At 39.2% G+C, this 16717-nt stretch overlaps 1 protein-coding gene across 3 annotated transcripts in view; it reads right to left on the bottom strand.

Moving 5' to 3' along the window:
• Positions 1-12: 12 nt before the first annotated feature.
• Positions 13-16717, bottom strand: part of MOB1B (MOB kinase activator 1B) — a 42339-nt gene continuing 25634 nt past the window's right edge. For all 3 annotated transcript variants that reach the window (XM_013193737.3, XM_048045683.2, XM_066996825.1), the window contains exons 3-6: positions 16225-16318; positions 9530-9663; positions 6870-7033; positions 13-6276 (exon numbers count right to left, since the gene is read on the bottom strand). In XM_013193737.3, the coding sequence (XP_013049191.2) occupies positions 6199-6276; positions 6870-7033; positions 9530-9663; positions 16225-16318 (470 nt within the window). In that variant the 3' untranslated portion in view covers positions 13-6198. The remainder of the gene's footprint in view (positions 6277-6869; positions 7034-9529; positions 9664-16224; positions 16319-16717) is intronic.

The raw sequence follows: 16717 nt of genomic DNA, 5'->3' as shown, positions 1-16717 counted from the left end.
AGACAACCGTGGTCAAACATAAGCTATTTATTTTCCTCTTATAAACAGCCTTCAGCTCCTTGTTGGAAAAAAAAAAAAAAAACTAGAATTTAAATATTTTGTCCCATCACAGACAACGATCTGTATACATTATTTACAACTCTCAAATAAACATGTTGCAAATTTTCAGACATTCAACTTTTTTTTTTCTTTTTGTAAATCAAAAGCTGTCATTTAAAACTAAGGAACAATCGGTGACTACAAACTGAAGCAATATTGGCACAGTTAGCTTACAGTAAGGGTTCTCGTCTTGCATTTTACACCATATTTTCTCCCATATGTTATTAAGATTTTAAGAGGAGGAAAGGTTAGTGTTGCTTCTGTAATATATATATATATTTTGCCTTCAGAAATGACCTTATATTGAAACCTCGTTCACTCCTACTGCATTCTTTTCTCCCATTGCCCAGCAAGGTATGTGCTTCTGTGGTATGAAGCAACACGACTACAGCACACGGAAGTAATAAAACAGCAATGTAAATAAGAGTTCCCTCTGCGACATCTCTGAAAAATGTCAGAAGTTGCAAACGTACAAAAATAATGAGTATAGTTTAGTGGCTATAAAAATTAATTTCCCCTAAAAATACAATATTCTATGAACAATTCAGGGAATTTGTTTCTAAAACAAAAACGTAATCTGGTATTTACCTAGACTGCAATCTTAACCTGGTAAAAGGAAATTGTAAGAAAAGCATGAAAGTAGGAAGGTTTAACACTTAAAATGACCGATGTTAGCCTCATCTTATAAGATAAGATATCCAGGAAAAGACAACAGACATTCATAAAACTACTAGTGGTTTTAGTGCAGTTTGGGAAAAACCAACTGAAACTAGCAGTGAAGGAAATAAGATTCAGAGTAACGGTGAATCTTTTAGTGAAAGAAAAGCAAGGAATCTGTATTCATGCTGCACCTCTTTAAATAGTCCAACTAAAAGGGGGTGTTTTATATACAGTAATATAGCACTCTGGCAGGTAGGAAGGGGGGAAAGGCTGGTAAGAAAAAGGAAAACTACCCAAAAAGGATATGTTTATAATAAAACTGTGTCTTGTGGTTCAAGAGAAAGGGGGACAAGAAGCAGAAAGGAACAATCTGAAAGGTACGTAAAGTCCATAGCAGCAAATAGGTATCCTTTACCTGTTAAGTGAGTGTCAGGGAGACTGGGAGAGTGTTCAGTTCCTAAATACTGAAGAAGGACAGTGCTCCTCTGCAGCTTGAAGTAAAAGCTAAAGTTCAAAGCTCTACATTGCATAGTAAGCAGTAAAAGAAACTTGATGCTTGCAGACGGGCCGTCAGCCCCTTGAAACCTGTTTTCTCCCCTCACCTACCGTTCAGCTACCTGCAACAGCAGAATGTGGCATTTTTCTTTTCTATTTGCACAATTAACTTGTATCCCTGACTTGAATTTGAAAGACTGCAAGCATAACATACCCAACACCATCTCAACAGTGTCAACACTGGCAAAGGTGGCCAAACGTGCTTAACTAACAGTTTGTCCCATCCCGGCTTGAGGTAGATGACCTCCTGAAGTTACCACCCACATCACTGACATGTTCAAATATGCTGGTAGCTGAAGAACACCCCAAACAGCAGAATTTAAGGACATCAGTAGACTGGAAGGCCTCAGCAACCACTGGCGGCACCCAGCCTGATTTAGCCCCATCGGCACCTTCTGCTCCCAATAGCCACAAAGCAGAAAGGTTTTGTTTCAAAGATCTCATGACACGTAACAGAGACTGTTTGTAACACAGGCCTAAAGCAGCACATTTGTTCAGGGTTCATTTCTCTGGGTTTTATTTAGGGGGTTGCCACCCCCCAACCAATGCACTATTTTATAAACATATTCACTCTACCCAGATTCGGCTTGTAAAACATGACAACTTTTGTGTAGCATTTTGATGTGCCCTTACTTCACAAGTGTAAACACACATGAATTTCTGGTCCCACATCTTTTTGAAGCAAAAAAGGAAAAAATAATTAAAAGCTGCAAATATAAACAGCATAGGGATATTGAATCCCAAACACTGCATGCTTATCTTTAATGTTATTTTCAAGTGTTGTATAATTAAACAATGTGTTCATACAGTTGTCAGGCAAATCAAGATCTCCAAGCTTTTATTACATGCCTAGAAACTATTCTGTAGAAGTGTTTTCTACTGCCAGATCCTAAATGCAAAAAAATACACTATCTCCATAAGAATAATATTTTAAGTAATACATTCAAATTCTGATTTGCTGAACTGCAGTGAATGCCTCTGAATTTCTAGAACTGGGTGTTCAAAAAAAAGGAAAAAAAAAATTTCAGAGTGCAAGTTTGCGAAAAATGAGGAGAGCAACTGCAATGGTTACCAGTCACAGCAAATCCTCACTTCTAAGTATTCTTCTCTTTAACTTCTTTCTTGTATATGCCACCAAACCAACAAAAAACCTTTAAATATAATAGAGGGTATCTCCCCTTGGTGCAGACTTGTGCCACTGTCACGTCTTGTTGCAATGTGATAACACAAACTCTAGCACTGGTTGAAAGGCTCCAGTAAGCTTTATCAGCACGGTGAATATATACGTGCAGCCTATTGAGCTGTAGTGACTCAACTCAGTAAAGCAGTTTTCATTGGCAAGTTTATAGGATTTTTAATTTTAAACTGCATCCGCAGCACTCTTCACGCCTCTGTAGCTGAACGCCTATCTCCCTCAAGCTTAGAAGTTTCAGTCATTAAACACTTATTGGATAGAAGTATGCATAGAAGGCTGTGTGTGCAAGATCCTGTTCTAAATTGAACTTCCTGCATGACTGAAGTCCATTTAAAATACTGCACTTCGAATTCAGGAGCTAAGCTGCTTTTGCATAGTCACGTGGGTGCTCTCCACCCCCATAGCTCTGCAAAGATGCTAGTCTTCTGCATTGTTTAGTCCTGAACTAAAAGAGCCCTCCAAACCTCCACCCAGAGCTAGCAGCAGCCTAACTAGGCTCAGAGTCACATCCAGATCAGATGTCAGGCATGCTACTCAGTTCAAAACAATTCTGCAGCTGCAAAGACATCATGAATCATGCACAGTCCCTACAAGGACTGATTCCCAGGTACCTTGCTGAATGTACCATACAGCACAAAAAATAAAATAAAATAAAATAAAATAAAATAAAATAAAATAAAATAAAATAAAATAAAATAAAATAAAATAAAATAAAATAAAATAAAATAAAAGGTAGTGCATGGGAGGAGAACTGTTTTTGCAACTATTAAAAAGGATGGTACTTGCCCAATTCAACACATGGGATGTTCTGGCTATGGGAGCTCCTTTCTTACTAGCACATTACTCGACCCCTGACAGCAGGATTTAGATGTTACACCACTGACTGACTCTTCCACGGGCCAACAAAATTTCATGGGGATGCCTGTCAGACCATGTATGTCTTCTGAACAGGAAGACTGACAAAAGCATTGGGGTGAATACTGCAGTCATAGGTGTCTTGACAAAGGGAAGGAAATTGTGCTTGTGTCTCTTATGTACTCTTGCCTTCAGTTTTCTTTTACCTTGCACATTTTTTTCTGACCTCCAACTCACTGAAGAGAGAACAGGGTACCTCTCCTCTTTTCCTCCCATGTGCACGTACACACAGGGGAGAGTCAATATTGTGACTGGCTGCAAAATGGTATGACCCTTGTCTATCGTTTTTAAGATAGGAGTCTGTCAAAACATTTGAGGGAAAGCTCTCTTTGCATCATCAGCTTGACCTACTTCATCTTTCCAGCGTGGACTGTGATCAATCTAATCCAATCCCAATTCTCAAGTTAACAAAAATCACAGTAAAGAAGCCCTTTCCCTTGATAGTTACATATTAGGAAAATGTCTTCAGTCTGTGTAGACACAAGCTGAAACAGAGTAACTGAAATTTTCCCTTGTCCTTAACTTATAAGCAGCTTCTACTGGACATTGACCTTGACCTGCAAAGGAGACAAAATGTATTCTATGTTTTTTTGAACTTTAGCAAAGCTTCTACTGAAGCCAAGGCTGTCTGAATTACCTATGCTAAACTCCAGGTGTTTTGCAAGCTGTCTCTGTATCTAACTTTACCGTAACCAAACCTAAATTCACTATGAACACTACTGCATGACTACTCTTTACTACTCTACAAGAAGAAGAACAGTTTCCATTTCTAAATGAAAAGCTGTGAAAAAAAGCACACAAGGCCATTTTTCTTGTTCAGTACTAGGTCTTCTCAACTGTTCTCCAGTCTGGTAAGAAAAAAAGAGACAGAAGTAACAAAAGTTTAAACTGCTTTTCATGATGACTAGGTAATTTAACTCCATTGAGGAACAACATTGCTCTTAAAATAAGTTTCTGATGATTTTGAAGTACAGTATTTTAACTCAAAATCAATGATTCTTGTCTCCAAAATGAACATATATTTGTTATTGTGCTTAAATACTTCTTAGCTGTCTATACTAATGGCCACTTAGATATTTTGCAGGCTGCTGCACAGCATTTTCTCCTTTACTCAACGCTTTCAGTCAAGCAGAGGTGCCCAAAACAAAAGCTCAACTTTTCTGTCATGACTTTACCTGTAAATTTCTGAGGTTTGAGAGTCAATGTAGTATACGTGGGTCAGTTGATACATACACATTACTCAGATCTAAAAATGGTGTTTTAGGAAAGTCACAACCTAGCAAAGTCTGCCAACCTTAACCACCTATTGTATTAGATCTGGCAACTAGTGATATCATGGGATAGCACATTGCAGACCCTAATGCATATTTATTTGAAGCCCAAATGCAGCAGCATTGACATGACCCATAAATGAACCAGAGAAGAGAGTCATATGGGCTTCTGCAATGGGAAACCCAACTGATAAAGTTGCATCAGAGATTTCCAAGCCATTGTCTGCAACAGCCCCAGAAGTTAACTTGTCACAGGTGATTCTCATGTCTGGTTTGAGTCAAGAGAAAGCTAGAGAGGCAGAGATACTAACACAGGTGGGGGAAGGACACATTTCAGTTAGGTTTTCTCAGAAACAACAGATGCACTTACCAAATTACAAACCACTAAAAATCACCAGTATGTTCCCATTACTTTTCCCAACTTCTGTAGTTCTTTGGAGATGGGCAGCAATTTTAAATGGGGGAGAACACTGTTGTGCTAATGTAAATCCTAAACGGTTCACAAAATTATCTTCCCTTCAAGCTATGTTCCCTATTACAGAAAACACTGGCCATCAGAACTCCTCCATGGAGCTGGGCTTTTTATTCCTAACTTACAAACACCATCTCATTAGTTATTTTTAAAGGTAGGATTTTCTTAGTATTACTCCAGTGTAGTTTTGCTATTGACTATCTTCCCTAACTGTATTTGTGCAAACTGACGGTTCACTTGGCAAATGCTAGGAAACTTAACAGAAGTGCCCTACCCAACTTGGTATTGTACTCACCTGTTACAAAAAAGTAACCACAAAAAGCAAAAAACAGTGCAACAGACGTGTAAGTATTTGCTAACCACAAGTTCTCTGTAATTTTGACACCTCCTTCATCATTTTGATTTGGCGACTAGAGGTTCATATCACTTCTCATTATAAGAAATAGCTACTTTTGAAAAATCCTATATTAATCTCTAAAAAAATAAGACAAATATTCGTATTAAAAGCTGGAGATCATCGATTTAAGTAAGTTATGGCTTTTTTAGTGTAAGTATATATATTTTTTTTTTCTAAAACAAGTATCAGTAAGTGTCTTGGGTGTTAGTTCGTATTTTCTGTTTCCAGCAATGTTCAGTATTGTATGTGCTTTGCACCTCAGAAGCGAGTTTGCCAAGGCACTTAGAGAATGTAAGGAAGTCTTTAAGGGACTTCATGAGAATGGGCTACCATTGACACAATAAAGAACCCATCCACCAGCAGAGTCAATCCCCCAACCAAGCATGTTTCCTTTACAAACAGTCAGCACCTGCTAAAATTCCACAATGAATAACAACTATCAAAAAAAAAAAAAAGGCTATTTACTGCATGTCACTAACAGACAAAAGATTTCCCCTAATAAAAGCACAGAGAGTAGAACTTGGCTGTCAGGAATAACAGCACGGGGTTTTGTTTTTAAAAAACAAATGAACAAAAAACATATACCACACGCTCGCTTAAAGAAACAAGTGACTTCGAAAAAATTCTCTTCCTTTTATCTGTCCTTAGAGGTGAGTTTTTCAATCAGTTCTTGAAGTGGTGCAAGCTCTCTTCTATCAATAAGGTTGAATTCCTGTAACAGGGATGAGGGGAAAGACAAACAGTGTTATATCTGTGCAGCTCAAGTAAGAAGTCTTATTCCGATAGAAGTCATTTGGTAGTAGGCTCTTCCAGTCCAGGCGTAGCCACTACATTGTTTTCTGCCTGTCTGCCATTACCTAAATAGTAAAGTTAACAGCCTAAAGATTTTTTCCCCATTTAAGGGGAGGAAACATGCCAAGAAGATGCCCTTTGTTGGGCTGGGAAGGGAGAAAAATGTAGTCTTGTAGCAAACACTCTCTTTGTAATCTTTAATCAATAGTTTCAGAGACTGTCCTTCCTCTTTCTTTCGTAAGAAGTTACTATTCTATTTAATTTTTTTTTGCTAGGAAACAGTTCTTTCTATTCAATTTGGTAGCAAATGAATACCTCACTGAAAATGTTTCAATTCCTTGAATACTTCTAGCAGTAAATATACATACAAATACCATGAGAGATACTCTTAGAGCCTTGGAAGTGTTGACTCATCCACAAACATACCCGCTGTTATGAAACTGAATGGGTGTTGCTTTGATACAGTACTTTTCAAGATAATAATCATAACTGTAACGTTCCTGCCACACTTACCTGAACAAAAAATATAAAGTGCTTGAAAGAAGTGTTAAGATGTGCCTCTTCCTGTAGCTGGATAACTGGATCAAAGTGCTGGTGATAAATGTGAGCGTAAACTCTGAAGAGACGCTTTAAAATCGTCTTTGCCACTGACATGAAATTCTTTGGGAACGGTACACCTACAAATAAGAAAATGGATGGCTTATTTTTAAACACCCATGCCATGCTCATTTATGTTAAAACCCACAATAACCCAACCTTATCTCTTGCACCCAACTGCTTCCTTCACAAGAAGGGCTGCTTCATTTCAGCCTGGAGAAGAGGAGGCTCAGGGGAGACCTTATGGCTCTCTACAGGTACCTTAAAGGAGGCTGTAGCGAGGTGCGGGTTGGTCTATTCTCCCACGTGCCTGGTGACAGGATGAGGGGGAATGGGCTAAAGTTGTGCCAGGGGAGGTTTAGGTTGGATATTAGGAAGAACTTCTTTACTGAAAGGGTTGTTAGGCACTGGAATGGGCTGCCCAGGGAAGTGGTTGAGTCACCATCCCTGGAGGTCTTTAAGAGACGTTTAGATGTGGAGCTTAGTGATATGGTTTAGTGGAGGACTTGTTAGTATTAGGTAAGAGATTGGACTGGGTGATCTTGGAGGTCTCTTCCAACCTAGACGATTCTGTGATTCTGTGATTCATTTCACTCAGCAATTCTGTCTGTAAATCACACAATGCACTTAGACCAACGCACAAGGACAAGCTCATTAGAAGACCGCAGGGGAGGTTTCTCTCCCTCCAGTAGTTCAGTGGCTTACAAATTCACCCCAAGACAAATTCAACTACATTTCTATGCTGAACACACCAGATACATTTGTGTTGGTAGCTGAAATCCTCTTCAATATCAATCACATTTTACTGTTCGTTTGGCTACAGTGAAGTAAGAAAAGATGCTCTCTCCCAGCTGTCTCGTGCTCTGTGAAGAGATTCCGTTTCCATCTAGCTCATCATCATCCCTTTGCCTGGGGCTACTGCTTTCTTACCTGCCTGCTGAGGAACTGACACATGCTCCTTTCACTCTTTGCAGTGAAAATGACGCAGGACATGTAAAATCAGTTTCAACAGCCAATCTCTGTCAGTGTACAAGTTCTATTAATATTGGTTAGGAAATTGCAACCAGCCACTGGGAGCAATAATCTATTTAGCCAACACAAGTTTAAAAAAAAAACAACGCACAATTATTGACCATCTAAGTAGATGAAACTTGTCTAGCTTCTCATCACATAACAGATTTCCCAGACACCTTAGTTCTTTTGCAGTCCTTCCAACTTGTGAAGTCCTGTCAGGCGGCCAGTGGCCAAAGCTGGATGCTGGTGGCCAATCATGATTTTAATAACGCTTTAAAATTCTAGAAATAAAATTTCCACACTTCACTTCAGCTTGTCCTGCTTATATATACATCACATTTCCTTCATCGGCTACTGCATCACATGCAAAGTTCATATTTAATTGCTTATCCACTGTGGCTTTAAGTCCCTTTTGGCATCACTGCATTTCAAAAATATATCCTATTAAAAAATAAATCTTCACTTATTTTCATTCATACTTACAATCTTAAAAAGTATATGCTGAAGTGAAAAAAAGATCCATTTCTGACGTAGTCTTTTAAGCACCGCTTTAATATAAGCTGTAAGTATTTAATATCACTCCTTTTAGTAACAAGACTTCTACCCCAGCTCTGAACTCTACCCTGAAACACTAAAACAAGTGTCACAGTATGTGAAGATACTATGTTCACATCTACCAAGCAGGGAAGATTTAGATTTTTGTCACTCTTCTCAAACTAACCAATCTTCTTTGCATATCTGCTTAACATAAGTAAAAACAAATGCCACTTGATTCTGACAGGTGGCCCTGTAACTCTGAATAGGCTTATTGAAAATGTGTCAAATGCCTCAGAAGCTACGGACAAAATACAAGCAATTAAGAGATCTCCCTTCCTTTTTCTACAATGGCTCATAGCCCTATGAGTGGTAGTGTATTGGAAAACTGCCAGTTTGGAGCTTTAGAACAAATTGTCCTCCGTGCCTCCAGCAGGATTTTCTTCTCCTTTTCATTTCAGGAACAGTGGTTGTTCGTTATTTTCCTCCTCCATTTCTGCAAGAAACCCTCTTAAAAATATGTCTTCCATCTTCATTTGAAAAGAAAAAAAATCATGCAATTAGGATGAAAGATGCAGTTCAGCTTCCTTGGAAGTAAGGTCTAGAAGTTCCTGATGAGGACCTAGTGTCTTTCCTTTATCAAAAATCTGCTAGTTTGCTCCAATTTATTGGTTATAAGATTTAGAGAACCTCCTACATATTTTTAAGGAAACAACCCACCTTTCAAAACTAAAAACAAAAAAAAAATCAGATTTGATCAAAAAAGACAGTTAAGTAGAAACAAAGCTTCCTGCATTCATAATTGTTAGATATTTACTAAAAATATTAACACATGGATCAGAGCTCATGTACTACCACATGGAGTTTATCTTAACAGATCCAAGTGTCTTTCTATATATAATGTTACCTTTTAGAGTTGCCCTACTCCAGGATAGTCATTTAGGAGACCTTACAATGCTACAAGACTTGAATATTCCTGTACAACTGTAATCCAAACACATTGTTCAATTTTACTTTATTTACATTACCTATTTTAGAAGGAAATAGCGTTTCATCATCCAGCTGATCCTGGACCCAAGTCATCAGGTAATCTATGTACTTTGGTGCGGAGCACTTGATTGGCTTCTTTATGTTTGTCCCATCTGCCCAGTGGTACTCGTATCTGGGGTGGGATGACAGCAAGACATTTCTTAACACAAGTGAATCATTCATAACAAGGCCTAGAAGGTGGCTCTTCCTGCACCACTCCCCGTACTCCCACACCCTCCCACAGCCCTTCCTTGAAACAAGGGTCCAAATGCTCCCAACATCATCTGCAACTGCTCGGTACCGAGCCTCCCCATAGTAAACAAAATAAATTACGAGCTGTTGATATGAAACATCAAAAATTTACATTATATTCTCCCGAGAAAAAGCTAAGCTTCAGGGCTCAAAAAAGTGAGCGCAGCCAACTGATTTCAAAGGGTGCTTCATGCAGTCGGCCCTGGTAGCTGTTGGTTCTTCACCTCTGCCTGCAGAGAGCCTCAAAGCAAGTGACACTGCTCAACAGCTATATTAGCTACCAAAGCCACCCCAAATATTTTTTGAATTTCTTTCCACCTGAAAACAGACTTAAAGGTTTTGCAGAACTGAAGACCGAACTACATTGGTTCTTGCCAGAGATCCCAAATTATGATTGGATTAAAGGCATGGAAAAGATTCAGAGGTAAGTTAATGCCAAGGAATACTACTAAAAAAACAGAAGCTGGTACAAAGTGCATTTCATCCAACAGTTAGAAGAAAGCTTCTAGATTAAATAGTCATCTTTATGTTCGTATCGGATGGTCTAGTATTACCATGCAGCACCCAGAACTAGCCCAAGATGCACAAAGTCTCAGTTTCCAGCTCTACCACTGACTCACTGGATAGCTGCAGTCTTTTACCTTAGTTTTTCTATCTGTAAATAAGGTGACATCACACCTTCAACAAAGCCCTGATGTCACTATAGAGCAATAAAACATGCACTCTTTTCATCCTTTTCTATTCATAGGGCTAATGGCATTGACATCTTTTACATGGCACATAAGGAGTAGATTGCAGCTTCATTCATTTCACAGTTGCCACTTTAACCTGAGCAATTATAAAACCATGGAAAGCTGTATTAAACAGCATCCATTTGCATGCACAACCAGAAATAAGTCCTCATGAAATTAGAACAGATTTTTTTGGCTGGCTTGGGGTGCACATTGCACACAAGCCCAGACAGAAGAGAAAACAGCTTACCATGGGAACATATAGCTGGAAAAAAGAAAGAGAGAGAGAAAGAAAAAAAAAGATGACAACACAAAAACAACCTGTGTTTAACACTGGGAGTCTGACAATACCAGCTTTCAAGTGAACCACAGTGTTCCTTTCTGTTTCTTGCTGAGTACAAATGCATATACCTCAGTATTCCCTGCCAATCTGTTAACATCTGAGCAGGTTTTTTTTGTTTTTGTTTTTTCTTTTCCCCTCATCAGCACAGCCACGCGTAGCCATCTCTTAGATCTAAAAGCAGCATAATTCCCCACGTCTGTTTTAGATCGTCCAGCCTTGCTCAGCCAAGCAGCCAAAGAGCATTGCTGCAGAGTGGCTATCTGCGGGGCAAGCCTGCTGCCCAGCCAGAAATGAAGACAACTGCTGAGCTCTGCAGCTCTGAAATCCTCCCAAAGAAATGAATGAATAATGGCTCAGACTAGCTGCACCAACCACTCCTCTTATTAAAAAACAACCACAAGGGTAGTACTGTCAGCTCACTCGTGCTTTTACAGGAAACATACCCACCACATCTACAAGTTCTATCCCAGTTCTCTTGAGAAGAATTTGAAGAGATGTTATTAACAGCTAATGTTTCTTCTTTTCATGGAGGAAAACATGCTCAGCTGTTAGGTTTTCAGTACAGCGGTAGCATACCACACTGTTTGGGCTGCAAACAGCACCATCTGAACTTTCTCTTGCTATCTGCAATTAATATTGTGAGGACATTTGGGAAAGTTTTCTATTTTAAAGATCATACACATCATTTCACACAAGGCTTAACCGTATCTGATCCATTTGGCTTCAAATTCTGTTTAACATGTTTACTTTTGTCAGAACAGTAACCGGAGGAACATTTTCACAACAAACAAATTTTATGAGTGATTCCGAGTGTGCAGCTAACAATGCTATAAAAGGACACTATTTTTAGAATGGTAAGAAATTAGAAGGTCTGAAAGCATTTTGAAATCATCTCTCAAAATACACAAGGAAATTCCATATGCAGTGAATAGACCACAGTATTTCTAGCATGAACAAAATCGGTATTCCTCACCACCCAGTATTACCCAAACACTGAGATTTAAGTGGTATTAACATAGGACAAATGCCAGCTCTTAGCTAAGGTGCCAGATTCAATCTAGAGGCAAATAGAATAAGAAGAAAAAATCTAAATTACATGCTAAATCTCGTCCAAATAGCATATATCCCCAAGACAGCTCCTCCTCCCAAGACTATGCATTAGTTCTGCATTTTTTAGAGAAAGGAGCGCCGTAGAATTACCTTTAAATAACACAGCTCTTAAGAAACATAAAAGATGTGCCTTGACAAAAATGAAGTCAAACTCCCCAGGCTCCACACAGTTGGTATGTAATGTTCATGGTTGTCCCTACACTGTCAAAGGGCTTGGGGTCAGCAAGGGAGGGGAAAATGAATTCTTCTGACAACCTTAAAAACATCACCAAAAAAAACCCAAAAAAATCAAGAATTTTAGCAAAAGAGGAAAAAAAAAAGAATTCTTAAACATAAAACCAAAATCAACCAAAAAAAAATCCACACATTATGGAATTATTTCAACAGCTACAGGATACGAGAGGTAAAAAAAAAAAAGACACATTAACTCCCTAACTCAAGTTTTTGAGCAAACACCTACAGCTCTGATGACAGATACAAGCTGATTTTATTGTGATAAGGGGCTCCTGTAGGGGAAATAAATTTAAAGAATTTTTTACAATACAGTATAGGTTTTATGGACAACAACGTATGAAAGAGCAAGAAATACAGAGTTCACATTAGCAAGTGCAGGGGAAAACCTAGGAAACCCTAATGACTGTGAGAAATTTTTCTAATACTAATAAATGCAAGTTATTTGCCATCTATAAATAGATAACCCAATTGTGCTTCTCACACTAGAAACCATGTCTAACTATAAACATTTATAGAACCAGCTTCTCTATCAGCCAATTAAAAGTACTTGGCTTGGAGAAAAAAAGGTTTAAAGTAAAATTAAAGTTGTTACCTTTTCCAAGAGCAATAAGATACCGTGGTTCAGTAACGTCTTTTAAAAGACTCTGGGACATATATTTGGACCTATCGTTTCTAAATCTCAGTAAAATTCTATTAAATCAGAGAGCTGGAAAGTGCCATATTCTGTTTTGTGTCTCAGTCATCAAGGAATACAGGTGCAAAGTGGAGTGCCAAAACAAGGCAAAAGGACAGACATTGCTGAGAGATGCAGGGTATTTCAAGGACGTGATTAACTGGTTATTTCTTTATTTACTGCTATGGACACACTGGATGGAAGATAGCACATGAACATTCAGCTACAGTGTATTACACCAGTGTGGGATTTATGGGAGGCTGTCCACTTCCGAGTGTCACGCTACTCATATTTGACATCTAAACTTAGAAGCACTGTGGACCTGAAGCCTCATGAAAATCAAAAGGGTCTCACCACCACTAACAGTGAGCTTAGTTCACTCACTCAAATGCCTAAATATGGATTTGAGAACCTCAGTTCAGACATCCATTTTTGAAAAATGCAGCAGACACGTCCTTCCTTTGTGTTCTTATTTAAGGCATGGTTGTAAAACCACAGAGGAAAATAAAGAAAACTCCCCTCATCCCATACTGGTCAATAAACATATTACTTTTACGCAGGTTCTTAATGTGTTATCATGCCTGTTGCATTGACGATGACTAAACTGATACATGAACAGTAAGGAAGTGAAAATCAGCTAGGGTTTGTTTGGGTAAAAAATGGCTTGTCTTTGCAGACATGAAAAGAATGGAATATTACTATGAGAAAGCATATATTTTGGAAGAAATCGGATAATTTTCTCAGATTATTAGACAATGAGCTGTGCAGCAGGAAAGAGATCTGTTCTTGATGTTTATGCCAATCCTTAACTAACTCAAGGTACTAATGCCCTGTTAGACTAATTCAGCAATCCTTCCAGCAAAGACAAGTCCAAAATAAATGTAAGTGATCTCACAGCATACATGCCTCATGTTAACAGAATGGCCAAACTGGATTTCAGTTGGATTTTATCATTCCTAACCTAAAAGCAGCGTTCAGCTCCCCAACTCCCACCCATTCAGACCAGGAAGCTTTGGTGGGTCCCAAAAATTGACTTGCCTCAGCCAAGGCTTCCTGGTCAAGATCACTACCAAGAAAAACCAGACGACCCAGTCGGTACCTACCCAGCCCCAGGCATTTGCTTATCACTGAAGGTAGCCCTTGAGAGGAGGAAACCACCCCAACATCAAAAATAAATATACAAAGCCCACACACAAACCCAGGTGAGCTGTCTGTTTTTCCATCGTCTGCTTCAGACTTGTCAGTTGTGCTACAAAAATTGTGACTGAGCCACTATGAGTTCCAAACAGCTACCTATGTATGCACCAGCAGCTTACAACCCTTTTTTAATACAGGGGCCATAAATGTTTTTCCACTGGGAACATGTAGCCCTGTGTCTGTACAATACCAAGGCACTCCAAACTCTGAGTTATTAAAATAAAGAGAAAACCCCAAGTGTGGATGTAATTATACTAGCTTGCAAGTAACTTACATGACTTAACTTGCACAGAAAATTAATAAATAAAAGGAAATCAGACTGTAAAGCCACAGCGTGCTTGCTAGTTTTAGTTCTCCCCAGCTACTCATGCTACTGCTGCCTAACCTGTTTCAAATGACCTTATACAAATTGTTTCAGCTAACTCACACTCTTTTATCTGAAAGAGAGGAGTATGCAGTAACGGTGGCGGCTCAGCCATGCATGTAAGCAGACAGCAACCTTCACCCTAGAAGCATGAAAGAGCTCATAAGACTCAATGCCTCCTCAACTAGTACAGCTTGAGCCAGAAGATAACAGGAAACAGAGATAAGAAAAAACAACAACTGTAAATATCAGAGCTGTTGCTCTAATAGGTTTTCTACCAGTACTTCCCTAAAAATATTTTGCAGGTCACCTTTAACTTAAAGAAAGGCCACGCTCACTCAAACCAGAACCACAATACATGCTCTGCTGCCAGTCACCGCCAGCCAAACAAATCACCTGTTCCTGTGCCTGCCTGGCCCTGGCCCCTCAGACACAGGCACATTTCTGACCCTCTTTCACAAACCCCATCCCTGAGCACAGGTGGGGCCTGCAGAGTTCGGGGAATGCTGTGCAAATCCTAGGGACAAGGTCACCTAATTAAAAAGTTGGCAGAATGCTTTTCTTGGCCTCTAGCGACTCTCTCCTACCCTGCTTCATAACTGCTTGAGTACTACATCAATTTCCGTCAATGGTTATCAGTGTCTTTGGAAAGAAATAAATTGTTTAGACTGGCAACCAGAAAGCTAAGCCTTTAATAATTAACCTCCGTCCCCAAGTAACCGCTTGTCATTCAGACAAACAAAGCAAACAAATATTTTCATGCTCTTATTTAATAACCAAGGGCCTGTTCTGCATGCCAAAGCACAAAGCAGACAATGGGCTATGTTATTGCACAAGCCTATTCCAAAGATCTTTTGTATAATAGTAAACTTTATTTCTTTTGTATTTTCACCCCCCTTCCCCGCTTTGCAGCAGCAGGTCTGCCTGCCCACACTGGTTTTGGCATTCAGCAGCATCCATTGTTAGTTTAACAACGTAGCACCAACCCTCTTCTCAGTCAGTCTGGCTGCTTTCGCCTTGCAGAGCTCGTACCCTCCCGCCTCACCAGCTCTCCCTCCCAGCAGCACCACTTTGCTCGACCTAGGCTCCCCACCTCACTGGCTGGCAGTTACTGGCTTCAGACATTAACAACAAATGTCATTAGAGAGGAGGAAAAAGTGGAAGAGAGGATCGGTTTCCTTTGCTGTTTATTTAAGATTTTAAGGTAAAAAGGAAGCAGTGCCTTCCCTCTCCACTTGCTCAGAAATGCAGTTATTTTCCTTTTTGGAGGACATGAAGCAGACGGAGAGAGAGCAAGCACAAACATCACATTGGGTAGCCGTACAAAAGCGTAAGCAACAATCAAGGAAGTGAAACTTAACTGAGTGACAGCGTAGGGGATTCTAACTCAGAGTACTCAAACCTACAGCCAAGTTTCTTTCTGCAGTACCTAGTCAAACACCTAAAAGAAAGATTTTGCTAAATCTTAATCGAATGCTGACAGATAAAAGCTTCCAGTCTTCATTTTAAAAGTCCTCATTAACATTTCAGAACAAAAAAAGAGAAAACAGTTTTGATAGTCAGGCTACCTCCCAGACTAAATAAAAATAAAAAAATAGAGAGTACCTTTCCATTCCCCACTCCCTTACAAAGGGCCATGGCTTTTTCCCCCACAGGTAACAAAAGAAGACACCCCTTCCACCCACAGAGGTTATCTTTTCTTTGGCACTCAGGTGAGTTAGTCTCTTTCAAACGCAAAAGCATCTCAAAAATTTATGTACACACGCAGCAATGAGTAAAAATAATCTTACTTTGGGCCAGCAGACATCACTGGGCAACTCTCCTCCGTGCAGAAGTCCGTGATGGTTCCATAAAGCATATTGATCTGGTTGAAGAAGTCGACGGCTGTAAAGCATTTAAACCATCCATTATCACTCTGCAGTTTAACTGCAACACAAGCTTCCTACAGTCTAAACTAAAATGCACGCTGCTAGTGAGGGACCTGGAATATTTTTCATGATAAAACCTCATTGTTATTGCTTTTTAAGATATGTTATAAAGAAGATGCAGAATGCAACCAACAACTTTCTAGACTGCCCTCTAGCAAGAACTACATAACCATTCACTGTAGCAAAACTTTAATTTGAAAAAAAAAAAAAAGGTAAAAGAAAGCTGTTATTTATTTTTCTAAATGTTTGGTGCATTTCATTAGAACCCCAAATTCTACTGGCAAGGCTGTAAAAAAAAAAAAATAATTCCAGTGTAAACTTTCAAAGCAGAGAGAACTGTTAGATATTAGCTGAG

The sequence above is a fragment of the Anser cygnoides genome, chromosome 4 (genome assembly GCF_040182565.1).
Source record: "Anser cygnoides isolate HZ-2024a breed goose chromosome 4, Taihu_goose_T2T_genome, whole genome shotgun sequence".
Lineage (NCBI taxonomy): Eukaryota > Metazoa > Chordata > Aves > Anseriformes > Anatidae > Anser > Anser cygnoides.
This window is presented reverse-complemented; position numbering and strand designations above follow the sequence as displayed.